Source organism: Haliaeetus albicilla, chromosome 4 (genome assembly GCF_947461875.1).
Source record: "Haliaeetus albicilla chromosome 4, bHalAlb1.1, whole genome shotgun sequence".
NCBI lineage: Eukaryota > Metazoa > Chordata > Aves > Accipitriformes > Accipitridae > Haliaeetus > Haliaeetus albicilla.
The window spans coordinates 26,722,782-26,745,404 of NC_091486.1; the positions used below are offsets into that span (position 1 = coordinate 26,722,782).

The window sequence follows — 22,623 nt, forward strand, 5'->3', positions numbered from 1 at the left end:
GTGACCTGAAAAACAATGTCATACATACATATATCTCTCTGTAAAATGTATATATAAGTGTATATATATCTACACTTACGTTACAATTTATTTTTGAGTGGAGGGGTTTTTGTTTGTTTGAAGCATTCTTCTGAAACAAGGGCTAGTCCTACCAAATAGCCTGATGTTTAGCATGGCAAATCAAAAGTGAAAAGATTGAACATGCTTGATGCAGTTTTGTAGTGGAAGATAAGGAAAATATAGAGGAGACAAATGACGTAAATGGTAAAAGACTTGCATTCTGCAAGCTAGATCTCTTGGTTGATCCCCTGCGTGTAATCAGAATCTGTAATGGTCAAAGAGGCTTTATGTGGCTCTAAGACCTGTTCACACAGATCAGACAACACATTTGTGATTTTGGCTGCTTTCTAAACCTTGCACTTTTGACACAGGTAGAGGCTGATTTTTATTGTTAAATCCCTGACTGTTCTTGTGTCCTTTAGAAATATAAAATCAGATTTAGTATTGGGTTAGATCAGAGAGGTATGGAGTATGATTTCATATTACATAAGAGCAGAGATCTATGGTCAGAACTTTTTTTCCCCCTCTTTCTCTCTCTTTTTTTTTCCTTTCTACAGAAAAGTTATCGACGCTAATCAAAGGGAAGCCTGGGTTACCAATGACACCTACTGGGAACTGCGAAAGGATCCTGGCTTTAGTAAAGTAGAAATTCCTGTACTCTGGTAAACTGAGAATGTAGATCTAGTAAACATATCACTCTGAAGAAAAAAATAACTATGCACAATATGTTTCTTATAGCTAAGCGTGGTTTGTGGGTCTACGGAAAAACCTATCATTCGCATTTATTTTCATCTTTATAACGGACTTTTGAAAGTGCATTAGACCAGGCCCCTGACCACTTCTGGATCTTTTTAATTTTGCAGCAGCCATTAAAAAAAAAAAAAGAAAAAAAAAAAAGAAAGAAACAGAAACCTTTTAAAGTTTCATATGCTGAAAATCCAGAACAAAAGAAGCAGATGAGTTATCCAAAGTCACTCGGGAGAGATGGTAAACGCAAAACTGCAACCGGTGCTTTAAACAGACATTAAGAGTAATATAATTTAAATTACAAAAAAAAAAACAAACAAAAAACCACCAAACAAAAAAACACAAAACAAAAGAGGAAGAAAAAGAGAAAAAAATCCATTTTGTTTCAACTATTTTTGTTAAAAACTCTTGGGTCACAACACTGTCATTTCTGGCTTCAGGTTAGTCCTTTGGTGTGATGTGCTTGGACTGGCCTTTGTCAAAAAGATTCGCTTTTCCGGAAGCTGTTCCCATTCATATGCCATTGTTCATGCCTTAAACAAAATATGAAGATGTACAGTAAGTAATTTTAAAATATGTATGCTTAGGCTTGTGTGAAGGGCAGATTTTTAAAGCACTAGAATTTTATCATGATATAAATATTGGAGAACCTGCATTATTTAAAATCAAAAGACAACCAAACATCTAACTGTATTTCAGAGGAATGAGATCTACTGTACATGCTTTAGCTTTGGGAAGCTGACTGTATATTCAGACTGAAAAGAAACTGCTTACTGGTTGAATTTGAGACAGTTTTGGTAAATGCATACGAATTGCTTGTCAGAAAGTTCATATTCTAAATGACTGATGCTGAGATGCGATCATCACTTTTACCACTGGCTAGACATGGTCTCACAGTGAATCTCATTTCCCGGTAACTGTTCATACAATTAGAATTCCCTGAAGCTTTGCAACAGCGTTAAAAGCACAGAAAGATTTCATGGGAAGCTCTCTGGCTTCTCTCCAGAAGCTGGACAGTACTGTAAATACAACTATTTTCTGCCACACACACTGTTTACTTTACTGGCTCTGTTTTTTCCCCATCTGCTTTTCCTATCTAAATTTATATTTGAGAGTATGGCAGAGGCTCCCATGTGTTGTAGCTAACAACTACTACTTGTGTTGCCAAAATAGCTTTTGTGCAAAATTATATTTTACAGTTTTTCATAAAGTGATTCTATATTTTTTGATTAAGAACCAAGTCTCTTATGTGTTGCTAAGCCTCGGTTAATATATGTGGGAGAAGGCTTGGCACTTTCTATTTGAAAATCTCTGAAACGTTAAACAGTAGGAGGGCAGATTTTAATAAAAGGAAAAAAAAGTAATTTTATTAGGTAAAAACTGCATTCCATATGGTATGTTCTAGTCTTCCATTTATGCATGTATTATACATCCAGGCACTGATAATAGGTTAGGTGTCATGCATATGCACTGTATCTCTTTCTACATGTACACAGCGTACATAGTGCACTTGAATTTTTCTATTTAAGATTGATTCTAGTACTGAGACCTAAAAAAAATTATTAGATAGGTATGTGATCCTTCCAGCAGAGCTGCTTGAACAGTTCTCAGTAGATTATGCTTCTTCTTTTTGCAGAGTCAGGTCCCTACAGAACTGAGATTACTTTGATTATTTAATATGCATTTAGTTCTCCTCCTTGTTAGTATGGCAAAGCAACTGGCAGAGCAACTAGCTACTAATGAATTCCAATTTCTTCACACAGTTCTATTATCAGGAAGAACTATGAAAACCTAAAGAAAATATTAAGTAGACTTTATAAGAATTGTGAATGCTCATGAATTGCTTATGAATATTTGGTGTAAAAAAACCTGTGTGCAGATTAACAGGATTTCTTCCAAAGAAAATTTTGAATTATTCAAAGAACGATATCTTTTTCTTTCCTAGTTGAACCTAGTCTGATTTTTTTTTTGTTCTGCAATTGTTATTATAAAAATATGAAAATATATAAAAAGTTTGGGTTTTTTAAATCATATTTGGTTAACTTCATCCTACTTGCTTTAATGACAGTACACTATTAATCAAATTGGCACATTGTGTGCAAAATAGCAATTAATTATTCTGTGTCACTTTCCTTAAAAATGTTATTAAACATTTGCCCACATCATGCTCCAGTCTTTGTGTGCAGTTCACCGTGATATTAGAAAGCATTATGTGTGTATGACTGCAAGTACATTTGAGGGATAGAAACTGCATGTCCTCAAATTTTTTTAAAGGTTGTTTTTTAATTTAAATACAGAAATAAGGTCTTTAGTTTTACAGTGTTCTGCTAGTGTTATTTGAACGCCATTATATGCAATGCAAACTGATACTTGGTGTACACTAAAGATCCTACCACTGATTTAATTATTTTTCCAATTGTTTATTTGACACTGATTGAAAGAAAAATAACAATAACAATTTTAGAATTAAAAAAAAATTATCTGTGATATGCTAAATCTTTCTATTGAAGGCACTTTTTAAGCCTACTGAATGTTAAGTTAGTTAGTTAGTAAGTAGAGGAGACACAAAACAATGCATCACAAATATTTGCAGTCCTTATCAGAAATTGAAAAGTGCTAGCAGATGTACTGTAAAGCAATTTCTTATAGTGCAGAATTCTATGGATTCTGTGCAAAATCCTTTATTAAATTTTTCCTGTAACCTTGGGGGACATCATGACATATTTTGTGCTGTTTCTAAAGAGAATGGGTTAACAGAGGATAGGTCTGGGGGCTTCTATCCAAATTATAATTTTTAGACAACCCATGAAATTTCACCAGAGCTGAGTTGCGGGTGGTAGTGGGCTTTCCACATCCCCTGCCAGTGTACTGCAGGATGGGGTTTCCCATGTTGCAGGGGGAACGCACTGTTGGCTCCTTTGCAGCCTGGCACTCATTGTAAGTGCCTGCTGCTTTTCAGCAGGGCTGCTGCTCGGTCGTCCCTTCCCAGAACATGGGATTTTTCTGCCCCAGGTGCAGACCTTCGCACTTCTATTGAACCACATGAAGTGTCTTCTGGCCCAGTCCTCAAGCCGAGCAATGTCCTTCTGACTGAAGCTCTGCCATTTGTCGTGCCGTCTCATCCTCCTAATTTAATGTCAACTGTGAACTTGTTAGCATGTAGTCTATGTCCTTGCCCGGGTCACTGGTGAGTTGTTGATTGACACGGGCCACAAAATTGACACCTGCAGGGCTGTCCTCGTTGCTAGCTGCCAGCGGGGCGTAAGCCATTTATCAGTGCCCTTCAAGGCTGGAGATTTGGGCAGTTTTCAGCTCACCTCATTCCATTCATCCAGGCAGTATTTCCTTTTGAAAGGCATGAAAAATACTTATCAGCTCAGTAGATTTAATTGCTATAGGTTTGGTATGTGATGAAAATTAGTGCAACTCATTTGACATTTAAAACCTGTTAGACAATTTAAGAAGTTCTAACTTTTACTACAAAGATGTATCCTTTGCTTTTTCCTGTGTTTTCTCAAATCACCTATTTCTGTATAAAATACACAACCCGTATGCTTTAATTTCACAATAGTGAACTGTACTTTCAATTAATATTTCAAAAGTGTACCTTAATTTGTTCCCTGTTCTGGTACTGCAGGTATGATAGGTTAATAATAGCCATTTTCATCAAATGTAATGTCTTATAAAGACTTAAATAGCTTCATTCCTATTTTAGATCTGTATTAACAAGCTGGTAGATTTTTCGGCATATTAGAAATTGTTATCTCACTGGGAGATACAATTTGAATATGAGTTGATTTTCATACAGTATCACTGTGATTAAAAAGTCATCTGGACATCCATTCTAATTTTAGACACATGTAAGTTGCATGAAATAAACTTTTTTTGTATTTGGCTTTAAAAGTGAACTCTTTTCATCTTACAAATAATGTTACCCTTTATTTTTTTCTCATTTTGAACTTCTGACTCTGAATGAGCTTGTAAGGCATTTGTGGGTTTTATTTGAATAGCACATGCTAGGCATATGTCGAGTATTGCAGTACGTATACATGACACAGTTTTGAAAGATACTGCCCTTAATTTCCCTACTGAACACTGTTAGAGCTTTATGGAAACAAATTACACAAACCTTAAGGCACACTAGGAGCCAGTGCTGGTCCTGCCCTCATGGGCACCTAGTGAGGACCTTGCATCTGGGCCATGCCCTCTGATTCCCATGGAGGTAACATGGGATTTTCTCACCCTTGAACCAGGCAGAGTGGAGCCCAGTGCAGTGCAGTCTTGCTCGTAGAGTTTCTCTCAAAAAAATCTGAATTTTTAGAAATAGCCTGGAAGGGAGGGGAGGTTCATTTGCACTTGCACAATAACCACGAGGGCTGAATATGCCAATTCTCTGTGAGTTTTGCAAAACTTGCTTTCACTAGCAAAGCTCTGTTAGTATAGGGAAGGTTTGTGTGGTCTCCTTGTATTATAGGATTTTGAATATTGTCTGGTGCAGAGATAAACACTAGCTGTTTAACATGCCATTGGCTGCAGTCATAATCTGAAGAATAGCTCTTATTTTAGGTGTCATTACTAATACTGGAGCTGCATAATGAAAGTAAAGGAGAGTTTTCAGATTAAATCCACCTGAAAGGAAAGAGTATTTGTATTCATATGCTAAAATGACAGGAGGGGTTAAGTTAGAGAGTTTGGCCCAGCAGGGGGAAAAAGATTAATGACAGATGTCATGTTTAAGAAACACTGGAATGGCCTCACCGGTCACCCTGTGTTATACACAGACCTGGGAGAAAACTTAACAAAGTTTACCGTGTCATAACCACTTACTCTAGCAGCTACTGTGGCTGAAAATACTGTCTTGGGTTTTCTTCCTGTCATTAGTAACAGTCATCAAAATTGTATAAAACTTGAACTTCCTGTTTAGAACATATATTGATAAAAGTCACAGTAGGTGGGGATACAGCGGCAACTAAGTATTTTGTTCATGTGCTCAAAGTTGCGAAGGTATATTTAGTATAAAAAGTAGTATAATTTTCTACTTTACCATCCCTGGTTACTTTTATTATAATTCTGGTATCACTCAGAAGTAGTTTCATGGAGAAAGGTCTTTTGTTTTTTTATTCTTTTTGTTTTTAACAGAAGAATCTGGACTAAGTGTGTTAATAAAGTTTAATTATTTCTGGGGAGGATATCTCCCTCAGCTCCATTAGAACAGTGAATGGCACCTGCAAGAATGTTGCAAATCTCAGTAAGCTCACAGAAATGGCTTATTTACAGCAATTAATTTTATATTTGTATTATATATTGTAAGGAATCTACTTACAAAAGCAAATACATTATTTGCTCTTTAAACTAGGGAATGTAAAACACCTTCTTTCATTAGCTTTAGTGTAAGCTATGTCTTTCTTCCACTAAACTGAAAAGCCTCTTTACGAAATGATTTTTATATGGTATCTTGCAGGTTTAAAAAGTGATAGTGATGTACTTGTAGGTGTTCTCTCCTCCTTTGTCAAGTATTGTGGTATTACAAACCCATCATATCTTTAATTTTTTTTTTTTCCCCTGCCTTGTGATCTTTGACAAACCTCAGAAAAGGGACGGAGAGACTGCAATGGAGAACAGTGAAACTAGTCACAGCAGCTCTGTCAGTGGCACAGCTGTAACAAAATAGCAAGTTTTCTAACTTTTATGAATTAAAATGTCAGCAGAGCTGCTGAATCCATTTCAGGCAGGTTACCTTAATACTATTTTTCTTTCCACCGATCCATGACAACATGAAAAAAGGGAAGATTGATGACATCTGCTCAGAATTAATTCTGAAGGTGAAGGGAAGTTTTTATTCCTTTTATAAATAAAAGTGACTGTAGCCAGCATTTGGCTGAATGTGTATTGGTAATGTGGACAAAGAGAGTTACATATTTTATAATTAAGGAAACAATAAAGTTGGAATATATAATCAGCAGTGTGTAATATATTCTGCCTTGACCTATGAATAATTCATTGAAGTATGGTAAAGCTACTTCTTCGTACTCCTGGAGCAATGACAGATGTTGTCTCCTATGAAACACTAGAACATGTTTCCATATTGACTGCTACTTTTAATGGTCTGCATTAATGAAAGAGGGATATCTTATGCTAATGTATAGTGTTGCTGGCCCAGAACATTAGGGATGCAAAAATGGAAGAGGCGAGGAGATTCCTTCAAAAAGTCAGAAGTGGGTAACTTATCTTTTACACCCTGAGCATCAAAATGATGTAAGTGCTACACAAGAGCAGCACATGCAGCGATAATATTCAACCAGAACTATTCATCTTCACTGAGGTACTCGCTTATTGTGCCAGTCAGTGTAGCCACACATGCAGTGTCTTTTTTCTGAAGTTGCATTACTATTTATGATTGTACTTGTGGCCCAGCGGTTGATTTGTCAGGTCCACCGAGGACAATCAGTGTAAGAGTCAGGATTGCAAACTCACTTTTCTATTAGTCCTGTGCTGAATGCTCCCTCTCTTCCTTTGTTAAATTCACCTGAACAAGGAATTTTACAATAACATTAACAAAATGAATATAAGTTTAATCCTCAGTATTTTCCAGCTAGAGGAAGATTCAGGATAGCTTATTCAACGGTGTTGAAGAAATACAGACGAGATCTTAAATTATCTTTGTATTTGCTTAATATTTTATAACATATTTTGAGATTGGATCACCAACAATAAAATTATACATAAATATATTAAACTTGCTTTGTCACCTATCTTGAATTCAACATTGAAAATTATCATTCCAATCTGAGGTTAGAAATTAGATCTATTTAGTTCTTGAAGTAAGTGTTAATTATTGGAGAGGGCTTTGCTGCTTCAGACCTCCCAGCAGGTTAATGCAGAGGAAAAAACACTTGCTGTAAACTTTAGCATGATTTGTTAATGATACTAAAGTATTCTTTTGTGGTTGAAATATAGTGTAGAAAATTCAGATCACAATAAATTATATTTTCAACTGAGTCTCAAACAAGACCTGACTATGAGCTGAGAAATAAAGGTTGATGAGTGTATTCTGGTATGTAGACGTAAAAGCAAAGATGACGACTTCTACCTTAGTTAGCCTTTCGCTCTACGTAACGAAAGCACTGTTCTTGTTCCTTTATAATTATTTCTAAACTAATTATTTTCAAACATTCATTCCTCACTAAGAATTAATTACATGTGAATTTTCAGTTATAAAAATTAAACAGTGTTTGGAACTCCACAGACATGAAGAGTGGTGCTTCTGTCTTGCACCTAGTGCTCAGACCTTGCTAAATCTCCAGCTTTCAGAGTGGGGTGGACCTGTAATGCTTACTCACTAAAATTTAATCCTTGGACCAAAAATAAATGTCAGTGGGCTTTTCTGGATGGATGGGGTTCTACTTTGTATATTGATTTATGTCTATGTTATTTACTATAAAATAAGTAAGAAATCAAGTTGCTAGCATCTGATATCTGAAATCTTTTCCTTCACCAAAATGCATAGCAAACCTATTGTTCTTTATCTGTTACTGCTAGATTGTCTGAAGTGGATACTTCAGCACGTAAAAAGCCATCACAAAATTAAACTACTGTGGTATGCAGAGAGATCATTATGATAGTTCTATATTAGGATATTAGGTATATTTTCTTTGTTGTAACCATTAACAAGACTCTTCTTTGGGTCTTTTTCTGCTTTCCTTTGTATAATTGACTGTTTGGTGAATTATGATTTCTCAGTATTTCAACAGCAAAGAATTCTGTATTTTCTCTCATTTTTTGCACAAAGTTAATATGAATTGACAATAATGTCACACTTTTTTTGGTGAAATTAGATCCCATACGCACATGTATGAAATGTAGTAAATTTTAGTATTTATACCTTGCTCAGACTCTGAGAATGCCATTAGAAGAGTAAGGTCTAGATTAGTTGTTAATTTTACATTGCCTTACTGAGCTTCTTTGCTTTTAACAGCCTTTAATTTCAGATGGGAAACAGTCCTGCACCAGTTCTTTAGCAGGCCAAAATGTCAAAACCTGAATAGCTAAAAGAGCATTCTTTACTGATTGCCCATATCCCTGTGCTCATTCTACAAAAAATCCCAAATCTGATGATTTGTTACACATCTCTTTGTGTAGCATACTTGTAAAAGGAGGTTCTCGGAGTCTTTCCGCTGTGATTATGATATTATGTCAGCTAGAAGGGTATACAGAAACTCGCTTTGCGTATTTTCAGATGAATTTTAAAGTCAAATAGTTGCTTTCTAGATGCCTGGCATATAAAGCCAGTACTGCTTTTGAGTACTGGGTAGACAGTGTCTGTTTTACAGGGGAATAACAGACTGCAACTAGAAAGATTCTGTGTTCCTAGATGCAGGAGGCAAAATTTTTTCTGTTGTTTGAAAGCAATAGAAAACTGTTACTTACGGGAAGGAAAGAAAATAAGAAGCATTTATGTACCCAGCTACCCAAATGTTGCAGAAGGCATTATTTTTGAGCGCTGTAATATTAAACGTGGCCTGCAGCACCCTTAATTTTATGCTCAGAAGTTCACTGTGGACTTCCGTAAAAAAATGAAGAAGAAAAGGATACTGGAAAAAAAAGTCAGTACCATAATTTCTAAATAACTCAATAGAAAATTGTTTTGCAAATATTTGTTTTGAAAATCATATAAGCTACTTAATGTATCACAGTTTTTAAAAGCCCAAGTTTAGTCATAGTACATTCAGTAATTTAACATTTAAAAAAGTAATCTGGATTGATCTTGATTGCTTTCCTGCAAATGCATTTATTTGTGCTTGACTGTTCACAAATTTGGTATATCTTTCAGGCTGATTCTTCTTTACATCTTATTAATTCTGACTCCAAATAGTGGCTCTAATTGTGCCTGTAAAACCAGTTCTATTGCTTACTGTTACTAAACATCAACAGCTGAGGAATAACATAGCTAGGATATAATTTGTATATTCCAAATCTATAGACTTTTATTTCATGTGCAAGAGTCAATCAGCAATGCACATGTCAGATTTGTTTTCTGCTTCATCTGCTTGGACTCTGATCTTGCACAGGCATCAGTACGTACTTAGCATAAACATTGCAAACAGTCTGATTGGATTAAGTTTAAAAGATGTAGATACTAAAGTTCAAATAAAAAGGCTCAACAGCAACATTCCTAAGAAATCAAAACAATGTACCTAGTTACACCAGGCTTTATAGTACTTGATTTTTAATTCCTATATGCTTAAACAAATGAGCACCTACGCAGATGAGGCTGAGCTGCTGTTGGTACTCCATTGAACTCAGTGAGCTTCCAGGTGAGTGGATGATCTAGCTGCCCAAATCTATTTCAACTGTAGGCCTAACATACAGTGAAGCCTAGGTATTCAACCAGGTACAGTTAAGCTTGATTTTGAACATGTGCACTGTCTTGTGGAAGATAAATGTGTGAAATACAGCTGGTTTGGCTACTTGCCAGTCAGAGCAATATATTTGACTTCCCTTTGACTCTCTTGCATTTTGGGACCTTATTCTGGGGCTTGTAGTATTTAAAAACCAGTTAACTTCATGTCTCTGCAAAGCTCAATTATGTATGACATTTGGAAGAAAGAACAGGAGATTAAATCAATGACAATTCATCATATTATGTCTCACTCTGGCAAGCTTAATTGTAAGAATATTTGCAATTCCTACCCCTGTTTCCCTGTACTTTCCCCAGGATGGTGCCAGCCCAGAGTGAGGGTTGCTAGAACTGTATGCCAATCAAAAAAGGAGACTAATCTTTCTGATTTGCGAAGAAGGGGGTGACTAAGAGCATGCTCCTAATCTCAGCCTAGAAAAGCATGAATGTGAGAAAGTGCATCCCGTCACTCCTTCTAGGCTTTAGCACATAAATAGAATTGCTTTTTTTGGTATATCAAGTTCTCTGGCTCCTTCAGAGATTGAACCTAGCCAGGAAGGAGCAGTAAAAAGTTTTAAGTTCCCACATAATGCAGCTGCAACACTTATTCTGTGTCTTTGCACTTGTGAGTTGGTTTTGAACATACTATTGTAGTAATCCAGAATGCAGAGGCCTCACACTGACTACCTCTCATGCAATAAAAACCAAGCTCATACAGTAGCTAATGTTGATTGCAGTTGAGTGTCTTTTGGCCACATGATTCAGGGAGGTGGTAGTGGGGGGAATAGTAAACAAAAGAAATTAATTTAATGAAGACTTTATTCCAGTGATGTATGTGGTATACACAATACCCATAATACCAACTCCAACTGAGGGAGGTCCTACAGCTTTTGGTAGGAAATAAAGGTGACCTTGGCTATGCTATAGTTTATGTTGTACTCTAAAATGTAACAAAAGATGGCATCTGTTTCCTTCAGGCTGAGCCGGATTTATCGGGGTATTGTGTCCAAAAAACACACACACACTATTCTAGTTTTTGAGGAAACGTGATGCTCTTTTACCTGTTGCAGTGTAATTGGATAATGCATGTACAAATGACTTGTTAAGCCTGCCAATGAATGTTGCTAATGCCTTACCAAAAAAAAAAAAAAGCATATTTTTTGTATTTTTTTCCTCAGAGGCAAATCCAAACAATGCTAGATTTGGGAAACTGTTTACTGAAAAGCATTTTCTAATAGATCTCTGATGAAGTGCAATTGTATAATTATTATTGTTCAGTGCATACAGTACATTGTCTCCATCACTCTGTACACTGCTGCTATTAGTGCTTGTTCTAATAAATCTCAATGTACACTGTTTAAACTGCTATCATCTGTGTTCTGGTTTATTAACATAAACACTTTAGAATATGGTTCTTGAATGAACTGGTAAGTGAATTAACTATTAATCATAAAATTTTTAATATATATTGTACAGATTGATTTTGGAGAGGTGGGTGGTAGTGGCAGCAATAGCCCTGAAACAGCGGCTTCTCACTAGCATCATCCTGTTCCTTTCTAACCTTTTTCCACTGCAGGATTATTTTTATAAAACTTTTCCCATGTGATTCTCTGTGCAGTTCCTTTAAATCTGGCAGGAGCTACCAACTGCAGTCTCCAAGAAGATAATTTTCTTTTTGGCAGTTCCCAGTTTTATCTTCATGCTACAGCTGGTAAGAGCCTTTTGCTTTTTATTTTTCACTTCAGCTTGCTCTTATGATTAAAGGGAGCTTGCAGTATGTTTCTCAAGTTTTGTTGAGAGGGTGTAGTGAAAATGGTTCCTGATGTTCTCTAATAGAATTGAAAAAAGAGGTGTGGAAATGAGAAAAAAAAAATAAATTCTTGACACCCACCCCTTCTGGCATCTTGGAAAAATAACAGTATGTGGGATTTTTCCATTATGTGTTCTTGTCAGTTGTTCAGCCCTTAAATCAATTACATTTTATTGAAAATGAAAGCATAATAGAAAACAAGAATTTGGTTAGGATGAGAAATTAAGGTTTTTGTTGTTTCTTGGCATTGTAAAAAGAACAAGTGTTCAAACAGTCTGGAATGCTGCCTGAGTGGAAGCAACAGCAAAGGAAGGGAGAACAGTTCATGAATGGCAGTGCTTTCTTGTGTCAGAGTACACATCTGATCTCGTCCAAACCGATGCTCTGAGCGAGGTTGTAGACTGGCAGCTTATCCCCTGTTAAACAATTCTACAAGTGAAATTCAGCTCTGGTTTCACATTTGTGTAGTTGGGATCCATACTTTGTCTTTGCAAAACAAATCTAACACTTTTTGATGACTGTTGCTCAGCAAAATTACTGTGCATAAATGAAGTGTGACAAGCTATATGTCATTACTTACTTAATTGGTTAAAAAAACGCAACACAACAAACCTTTGGGAATAGGTTAGAGTGCACAAGGCCTGTGAGGCAGCAGTACCAGTCTGACATCTAATCTAGCATAAAAACTATTACTTAAGTGTGGAAGTAAATTTTATATTTAAATTTAATCTAACCAAGAGGCAGATGATACTTCTTCTTAACCACAAATATGTAGGCGTTGTGATGTGGTGAAGTGAGACAGTGTGGGAAGCTATTGACAAGATTTCATCCTGACTCAGCTAAAGTTGTTGCCCACAGAAAGCTGTTCCAAGTTTCACTGCTGGTACAAAAATCTGTTCTGATGTGATGATACACAGCATTTTTGCCCAGCCAATGTATCAAGCCGCATGGTTCTCCAAGTCCTTATTAGCTTATTAAATATTTAAGTTGGTCTAAATGTTAAAAACCATAAGTATACAATATTGACTGCTCCTGCACCTGAATATGCAAAACTATTTTTTGAGTAAGTAATCATTACTAAATCAGTTTAAAAGAAACTAAGCTGACATATCATTCAAAACTGATGAGCTACTGTGGGCTAGCTGAGGAGGTACTCTATAGTTTGTTTTGCCTGAGTGGTGAGTCTAATTTTATTCAAGGCCAGTAAATATAATGTCTTTTATTTAGACTGTGTTTTTCATTTCCGAAAGCTATGTCTGAGATGTAACTACTATACAGAGTAGCTAAGAGACAGGCTAGGTTGTATATCCCATACCTATATCCCAAGTACGTCTCAATAATGGTAAATTTAAAAAGAATTCAGAACAAGTTAATAAATTATGGTATAAATGCATGTTACAGACATGAATCTGGTGTAAAGATGTTTTTTACCTGTGATTAGATAACATTAGATTACATTTGTAATCACATGGAAAAGTTCCAAAGTAAAATCAAATATGTAGTTGCTTTTCTCACTGATGACTGTCTGGCTGTACTTCCTTCGGCAAAGAAATGAAACTAATTACTAGCTCAAATTTCATGACTATCCCAGGTTTCTTGAGCAGGTTTTTTGATAAGTCAGTGGTGGAAAGAAGTATAATTAAACATTTCCAAAAGGTTACACTTGTTGGACTGCAAGTCGACTACAAGTTCTGGTGAGGACATTGAGTTATTTTTTTTAACTGATAAAATTGAAGGTGTAGATTGTCTTTTAAGTTCCTCTTTACATAGGTTATTTTTGAGGGCCTGGCATTACATTTAGCAGTCAAAGAAATTGAGGTGATAACAGCACAAGGGCACATCCATTCTTCAATTCTAGTTCAAGAGCTGATTTCACTTAAATGCTGATCAGCCAACCTAGTACAACAATATTAGTCAGGCTGCTTTTTATGTTTGGTGACAAGAATTTTTTATGTCACCTGTCTGTTAAAATGTTTAGTATCTGGAAACTACTTGAGTATCTTCTTATTTTATGCCTACGCATGTGGGAAAAAAATAATTAGGAAACTAGATGAGGAAGTATTCTCGTAGCATAAGGAACAGCCTGAATAAGCATAGAGGTGATTATGAAAGAGGATACTGAATTCTTGCATGCCCTACAAACACCTACTTCATTTTGTCTTTTTATAAATACTCTGTATCCAATGATCTGAGAATACGTTATAATACTAGTTGGTTCTTGCAGTATCCTGCTCAGGGAAGTGATATATTACCACAGCCACATACAGTAGGTTTCATAGACTGAGGTTAATTGCCCAGTATCACAGAAGAGCTAGTGGGAATGCTAAAAATAAATCCAGTTCAAGCCTACTGCTCAGATTAAAACATAAGGAGAAGCAGCAAGGAACAAGATATGCCTGCTACTGAAGGAAGTATTGTATAAAGGTAACTGTACCAGTGCCCATCAGACAGATTAGCATGGCCAATGTGAATTGCATCACAGTAGACAAATCCTTTGTTCTGTAATCTTTCTTCAGACGTAGTGGCACAGCAGCAGCAGCTACAGTTCCGTATCCTCATACAGGTGGATGCGTAAGCCCACAAAACTCTCCTCTAGCACAGACACCCCCACTCACAGATGCTGGAAAAAAGGATTTAGCCATTTGGGCAGCATCCTGCAAAGGAAGGGCAGCATTAAACCTGCTTTAGGTCACACTGGCTTGTTTGTTTCCACATTTGTCTTCACAAGCTAATAATGCTAGATTATGAAAGTAGCTTAATTGTATGCAGTAATGTTTATGTAACAAACGACCACTTGTTTTGGCTGAAAGATGTGCCCGCTTCTCACAGGTAGTAAGTTTAAATGCAAACACACTATCTCAGCAAATCTCTCTCTGGAGTACTACTTTTGCATTTCTTATTAGTAAATGCTTCAAAGATAACACATCCATCTGCCCATTAAAAATACTGCCAATAATATTAGGGCAATTACAAAGAAGGAAAAGCTGGGATATTTCATACACTTTAGCCAGCGATAGTGTAAATCTGTGGAAGAGCATATAAAACTATCACCAGAACGTATGCTCCTTAATCTCTTTTGTGTTTCCTTTTCATCATTAACATGGCTCTAGTGAGAAGGCAGTGAAGTGGTACAAAGGAGCCAACTGTGCAACACATTCCCTTTTCATCAAGTCAACAGATGTTGCTTGTATAAAGGTGAAAGGGGGATGATGTCAACCAAAAGCTGTAGAGAAGCCAGTTGAACTCCACATCTTGTAGCCTTTCATTGATGTAATGCTTACAGTACAGTGCAGCTTTTAATACTTTGATTGCTGGGCAAGTGTCACACTGTAATATAGCACCTCCTGGCAGGAAATCTACCTTTTATGCATACTGTAGCACGGACTATGAATATGTATTATCACAGTCTATTCTGTGGCAGAGAATAGAAGGAGGTTCCAACACAGTTTACTTGAGCTGTAAACCTGAAGAGTATTGTATAGGAAACATAGTAATAGTGAGTGTGTGCATCTGTCTTCCAAATGGACTGTTGAAAGTGACCTTGAAAATAATTTAGAACAGCCTTAATGGTATGTTTTAGATACCTGTCTAGAAAAGGACAAGTGTTTCCTGCACTTTTAAATTTTTTTTTCAAATCCATTCTAATTGGTGAAGAAACTGTTCACATGCAAAAGTTCCATGTAAATAAAACATGGAAGTCCATTAAAATACTTAACTCTAGAAGCTTCTTATTAAAATTTTCTTCTGAGACTACAGATAGTAGTGGAATATTCGAAAAGATCTGGCTCCACAAGAAGTAAAATGTGCTTTAAATGTGGGGAACTTAAAACATTTTAGGACTAGGCTTTTGACAAGTTTCCTCCCTGAATTTCTGAGTTCTCTAATTTTGATATGGTCTATTTATCCTGCTGCCCAGAGAGGTTTCCATAAGGAACCAATTCAGTTTCAGATACACAAGGAGTGACTGTATTTTTTTTACTGCTCTACCAAATTGAGAGCTTAATAAAGTCTACACACAAAAAAAAAATATTGCCATAGCTAATTTAATTGTTCCCCTATACTGCATAATTAAAATAGCATTTGTGAACTGATTTAAATTTTCACTACACTTGAACTATATAATAAAGAAATCCAACATGGAAGTATCTCTGCTGAAGCTAAGTTTGCTGAAAATCTTAATCTTGCTTTAACTTACTTTTCTTCCCACAATGGTCCTTAAATACCATTATGCTTTGTGAGCAGCAATCACTGCAAGCATGCCAAGTGACCCCAGTCCCCCAGCAAACTGCTAGACCAGTAGTTCAGCATGACAGCGGTACTGTCTTCATACTCAGGAGCTCTGAAGTGATGTAAGTCATGGTATTAAACTGACTGGTTTTGCTTATACAACAGAAACTCCAGACAAACTCCACCCTGCAAAAAAAAAAAAAAAAAAAAAAAAGTCAAGCGCTGTTAAAATCACTTAGGTAGTAAAAAAAACGCATATATGTAATAAGGACCATATTTGGTCCCATAAATTGTTATTTTTGTTACCTCCTGAAATGTAACAGGATCTGTATTGCACAGAGCCTTCCTTTCTAGGGAAATGCTCCTGCCATCTGCTGGAAAGTTACAGAATTTAGCAAGTAATTTTTTCAGTAGCATTTTATTTTGCTGGGTTTTAGGTGTTAAATTTTTGGACTTGTTCTTTTGTAAAGATCTGTAGGTAAATGTAACATAGTTCAGAGGCACTTAAGTCAGGTGGTCTGGCAATTGATGGCACCTTTTTGTACACTAAGATATTAAACAAATTACCAACATAATTTGCTACTGACTATGTGGGCTTAACCCTTTCAAGTGAAACACCAACTGACTTTATCCAGTCAGTTAACACTTAAGATGACTTTTCTCCCATCAGCTGACTGGTTAATCATACTAATTTTATGATATGGTTGACTGTGACAAGAAACAAATTAAAATCAGATTGGTTCATGTGGATTACAGAAACATCAAAATCATATGCAGATGATTCTAGATTTCTGGACTGAAATTAGTGAGATAATTCCACATTTTCAGTTCCTTGGGCAAGCCTCTAGCTTGCACGCACCTTAGGTCAGCCTATAAATGCATCTTTAGACACCCCATAATTATAGGTATCCAACATTCCTGCAGAAATAATGTGGCATAACTATCTAATAATAAACCAAAAATCATTATGGAGTTACCTAATAACTACTAAAACCATTCTGCATCCTCAAAGTTTATGCAGAAACAGGACTGTCCTCTAGATTTTACTATTAAATAATCTTCAGGTTCATATCAACATGATGTAATGAAAAAATACAATATTTAAGCATCAAAATTCTCAGCTATATGTAGCTAATACTTGTTTGCTCTGTTACTGCTCCATGACTAAGGCCCGTTCTGAAGAAACAGAACTCATCTTGCATATGAAGTAAACTGTCTTGCTATTTATCCCAGGTGAAGATACAGCAAAGAAACTGCAGAACACAGAGCTGGATAAGATACCTTGAAACTGCTCTCCGTGTGGAGGCTTGTGATGTCCATAGGCAAACTTACAGACACCTTCAGTCTACTGGGGATGGACAACTCAAACAGAAGCAGAACAAGAGTGTGGTAGGAGCAGAGAGCAGAGTTAAGCTAGAGTTAAAGGGACAGGAAAATCCATTAAAACCCCATAAAAGTAGAACGTTGTATCTTTCCATCACTTCATACTTTTTCTTGCACAGAATTCCACCTTCCAGCTATAGATGAACCTGCTCTGCAGATGAATCAGCAAATGAGGCTTCTGCCAGGAAGAGTCTTGATTTATTTATTTATAAGAGTCAGAGGGAATACAATTAAAGAGAGAAGGGGTAACACAAAGAAAGTGTGTTCTCATGATCAAGAAAATGGGGAAACTGGAGGAATAATTTTGTCTCTGACACCAACGAGTTCATATATGATTTGGGGGGGCTCACTTAAGAACAAAGGTCATCATAGACGGATACTAGGCAATCTGGGGGGGGATCTTTTTTGGTCATATTTTTTCATTTGTTTTTTAAAAAGGTGCCTGGGTCATGGTGAGGGTTCAAGTCTGACCTCATTCCAGCAGTGTATAAAGGTGGGCTAAGATTGGGCTAGAAAAGTCCTTTTGTTCTGTGAAGGATCCTGCATAGTGAAGACGGATGGGATGCCTTGTCACTATCGTCATGTGGCTTTGTGCTAAGGGGTACAGAAGGTTGCAGCCCTGGCACTCCCCAGAGGTAGCCTTGAAGCCGCATGTGAGCAGCTTGGAGAGACAAGGCAAGATTTTTTTTTTATTCAAGTGCTGACTCAGGCAGAACGTATGCACAGCATGTTTTTCATTTATTGGTTGCCCAAAATGAGAGGGCTCCAGGGCCGCAGAAATGCTGAAAGTTCGTAAGTACACTTGTATGCCAAGTACAAAAGTGCCTACTACTGGAGGCATGGCAGAAATATCTTAGGTTTCTTCACTTGGATGTGCAAAATTAATGTTCTTTGAACATGGCAATGTGAATGTAGTTGCACTCCTTTTCTGTGACCTGCAGCATGAGGGCGCTACAAACAGCTGCTGCAGCATGTATGGTGGATTATAGGGTGTTAGAGTAACAGGAGTACCATGTAAATGTATCAAATGAAACTATTCGTTATCAAAATTAGTGCTAGGTTCAGATTGAGTATGATCTATGACCACATACTAAGCAAGCGAAACACAAATACATGTTGAATAAATAGTGCCAGCTGAACTTAATAACATGTACAAAAAATAGTATCCTGTCAAACAGTTATAAGACATATACAGGATAAATCTAAATCAAGACTGAATGGGCAATTTTAATTTAAGAATTTCCTTAGCTTTTCCTTCCCTTTAAACCCTCATAAGTTCTGTAATGTGTTTTGATTGAGTAAATATGTACAGGGTTTTTTTGTTAGTGCAGTGTAATATCAGTTACAGTCAGACTGAATTCCAGCATTTCACATGATTTCAGTTCAAAGTCTATGTATAATCAGCTTTGATTTTTCAGCACCCTCTAGTGCCAGCAGCCTTTCCTTTCATCCTAGGTAGCTGAGGTAATATACTCCTGGTTTTGCCTTTTTATTGGATTTCCTGATAGTCTGAATGTTTAAAAATAGCTACAGAAGAACTGGAAAGGACTAAATTGAAACATGTTAAATTATTAAATAAGTGATCATATTATAAAAACAGTCCTTAAAATGCTTTCATGTGAAAACCCTACTTAGAAGAAAAACCAACCATACAAAAGTTTTTACCTGGGAACCAGGAATAATAATCATATTAAAGTGTAGCTTTACAAGCCTGTGGCTGATGTTTTTTACCTACTGTAACTGCAAAAGGAGTCTCTGGAAGATGTGCTACAAGGTTTAGCAGTTTTATGCTCACCACTCTTGCAAGAAAGTAAAGTCATTGTTTACATGAGGACGGGTCAGCTCCTGCTGCCTCCCTCACAGATCCTCCACGGTGCTGTATACTGACTCTTTTTCCTCCTTTACAATTTTGTATCTTTACACCGGTGCTTTCCCTCTTGGATCCTTGAGCTGCTCCTTAATCCTGTATCAATAATCTCACTTCTGTCTGCAATTTTACTGTTATTATTTTGCACGATTCTCACAATTTAGCGAATTTCTCAGTATTCTAAGCCAAATACGTGCAGCTGGCCTGTCTCAAAACTAGCTTTTGGGTCACAGACAGCTGAGTCCACAGGAGAAGAATGACATGTAATGAAAGCCCACTGCTGTTTCCCCCCTGTGCCCAGCCATCTCTAATCTTGCGCTTTGGTCCAGGTGTTCCCAAAGACCTCCGTACCACTTAGTCCCCAGCTGAGCTTTCGCAGGTAGATTATGCAACTGCTCTTGAAAGGCAATACCGTCGCAGCAGACCTACTACCAGCTTTCATGAATGTGTAATTCAGGCAGTCTCCCGGAGCGCATCTGGGCTGCTTTGTTGGGTTTTGGTAAAACGCTAGAATTCAGCTGCACCAAGGACCCGATAAACAGTAATACATCAGTAACTACTAACAGGAAGTTACTGTCTTCTGTTTCTAAGATTGTAAATTTTGTTTTCAAACATTGGCATTAAACTGCCAAGGAAAGGGCAACCATTTCCCTATCAGTTTACACTGGTAATTCATTATTCATCATACAGAATTAGAGAGCTTAATTGAAGGTCTTTGAGAGAAGTCTCGAGCAATGCACCATAGAAGCTTGGTAGCTAAGATGCTGTTGATTCTTTCCAAGTAAAATATAAATTGATCTAAAAAAAACCAGTGTGACAGCTGCTTTTTTAAAAACAAACAAACAAACAAAATGTTAATTTGTTTGAAAGAACATTGTAAAAGTAATTGAACATGGGATTGATGTCTGGAAGTTACACTTGATACAGAGCTTTTTATTATTATCATTACTAATGTCATAATATGTTTGCTGCTGCAACCAAAAACTTTGTTAAACAGGTTGGTGATGGAGGAAGACTAGTTCCAGTGCCCAGTCTCAGTGAAGCTGATAAATACCAACCTCTGAGCCTTGTGATTAAGAAAAGAAAATGTTTGCTTTCAAAAAAGTCTAAATTTGCTTCAACACCTTTCACATTAAAAGACATTCTTCAAGGGGAGAAAGAAATTTCTGCAGGTAAGATTTCTATCTTTCTTCAAAGTGGAAAATTGCATGTTTTCTAGTAAATATGGAACAGTAGACATAGTTTAAACTGTTCAGGTAGTATGATGGTTCTTTAGTACATGGCTAGTAAAATTTGTCTTGCTTAGTCATGTAATAAATACTTAAGAAAAAAGTACAAGTCAAAAAAAAGAAAAGGACTTTGGAAAAAGAGTAAAAAAAAGTCAACTATACTAAAAAGCCTTGATATTTTCTGCACTAATATGAAACAAATTCAGTTTCATAACAGATTCTTGATAGATGTATTGATGTATGTTGATTAATAGCTACTTAAAATTTTTTGTTCAGCTTTCTCCATATACTTGAAGTATGCAAGCATGGCCTCAGTTCTGCAGCTGTCCCATGCTAGTAATCCCTGGTGTTCAGCTGGGCTCTGCACAGGCAGAAGCATTTAACAATAACAGCAATCTGACTGAAGTAATTGGATTTCCATAAGATTTTTTTTCCACATTTGTAATCTTTTCTTGTGTATTTAAAGAGCTTAACTGTGTTTCAGTTGCCTTTGCTATGCAGTATCAGAAATGTTTTGAGGAGATTCTATGAGAATTAGGAGGTGCAGAATTGAACTATACTGCCTATATTTTCCCGTACCTTTCTTTGAAAAGTCTGTGTAATTCTTGTCTACATGCTATGTTTTACCAAAACAGTTTTATTGCTTTATTTTCTTTTGAAAAAAGGTCCATTTTGACAAAAGTATTGATTGCATTAGTTGCACAATTGCTTTAATTAAAAACTCCACTAGGACAAACCAGTATGAGCACAAGAAGACAGAAATACCAGTTGACCCCACAAAGGAGTGATGCCAGGACGCAAGCATGATGAAAAAAATTGGAATCCTACTAATCCTATTAGTCTTACATTCAGGACAAGTCAGCTGGCTTGTCCTGAATGAAAAAATTGAAAAATCTCATTAAAAAGTCAGAGAAAAAGGTTGCAAAATCTCATTGAAAGTCTCACAAAACCTTACTAGTCTTTTCTGTAAAGGTTAGATGTCATGTGCAGAAAGTGTTGTCTTTGAAGGTAAGCAGAGTACTTTGTAATTGAATTTCCTTTTTTATGTGACAAATACAAACATTTTCAGTCTTTTTAGAATTATGAAAAATATATGAACTTTTTTTTTTTTGGTTAAAAAATAAAGACAAACAGGATTCATACTAGGTGACTGTAATGTCAGTTTATCCTAAAAGCTTCAAAGGTTTAAAAAAAAAAAAAAGAGTAAACCCCAGACTCTCAAATGTATTTGGATGCCTAATCCCTGTGTTCTACCTGCATTATTCATTTTAATTTGGCAACCAATGCATTCCAATGTTTTTCTGTTCGTGTAACATGTATTTAAGGTTATAAAGAAAGCATTATAGAAATGTTTCAGCACCTACCCTTTGATTGTACAATAAATCGATGAAAACTTTCAAGTAAGTCAGAAATAATCTGTTGTTTTTCTTCAAAATAAACTGACATTGTCCCTGGAATCATCAGGCATACATGGAAAGTGCAGTAAGTCTTCCTAATTGTGACATGTCAGGTAAAAGGCAAAGTTAATGTTACTGGCACATCCATGTCTCACTCACGTATTGCAAAAAAGAAGAAATATTAGGTTCATCTGTACTGCATCTAGACAAAATTCAGAATTCACTAATACTATTTTACACACAGCGGCGTTCATTTTGTTCCTAGTTTTAATATTCTGTGTGGCCTTCACTAAGTCATTTTGTGTTTCAGAGCCTCTGTCATTAAGCCCAGAACATGCTACATGTCTAGTTTATACAAGTACCAACAGCGTACTTACGGGTGAAAGTACTTTAGGAGAATAACAATGTAGAAATCTAGAAATAGCCCTAATCACCATTTCATGCCCAGGACATATCACATGCAGGAGCACGGGCACAACCCTGCCAGAGAGAGGCACAGAAATCCT

General features: G+C 36.4%; 2 protein-coding genes across 12 annotated transcripts in view; both read left to right on the top strand.

The window, feature by feature from the left end:
• OSBPL6 (oxysterol binding protein like 6) overlaps positions 1–11,572 on the top strand; it is a 111,103-nt gene extending 99,531 nt beyond the window's left edge. For all 10 annotated transcript variants that reach the window (XM_069781547.1, XM_069781544.1, XM_069781551.1 and 7 more), the window contains one exon: positions 618–11,572. In XM_069781547.1, coding sequence (XP_069637648.1) covers positions 618–726 — 109 coding nt within the window. In that variant the 3' untranslated portion in view covers positions 727–11,572. The remainder of the gene's footprint in view (positions 1–617) is intronic.
• The window catches only part of PJVK (pejvakin), a 29,053-nt gene continuing 7,660 nt past the window's right edge, over positions 1,231–22,623 (top strand). The window contains exons 1-3 of one of the 2 annotated variants that reach the window (XM_069781559.1): positions 1,231–1,365; positions 11,823–11,915; positions 20,489–20,663. In XM_069781559.1, coding sequence (XP_069637660.1) covers positions 11,904–11,915; positions 20,489–20,663 — 187 coding nt within the window. In that variant the 5' untranslated portion in view covers positions 1,231–1,365; positions 11,823–11,903. Of the gene's footprint in view, positions 1,366–11,822; positions 11,916–18,123; positions 20,664–22,623 lie in introns of those variants that run through there. The other variant, XM_009914693.2, reaches the window with a different exon arrangement.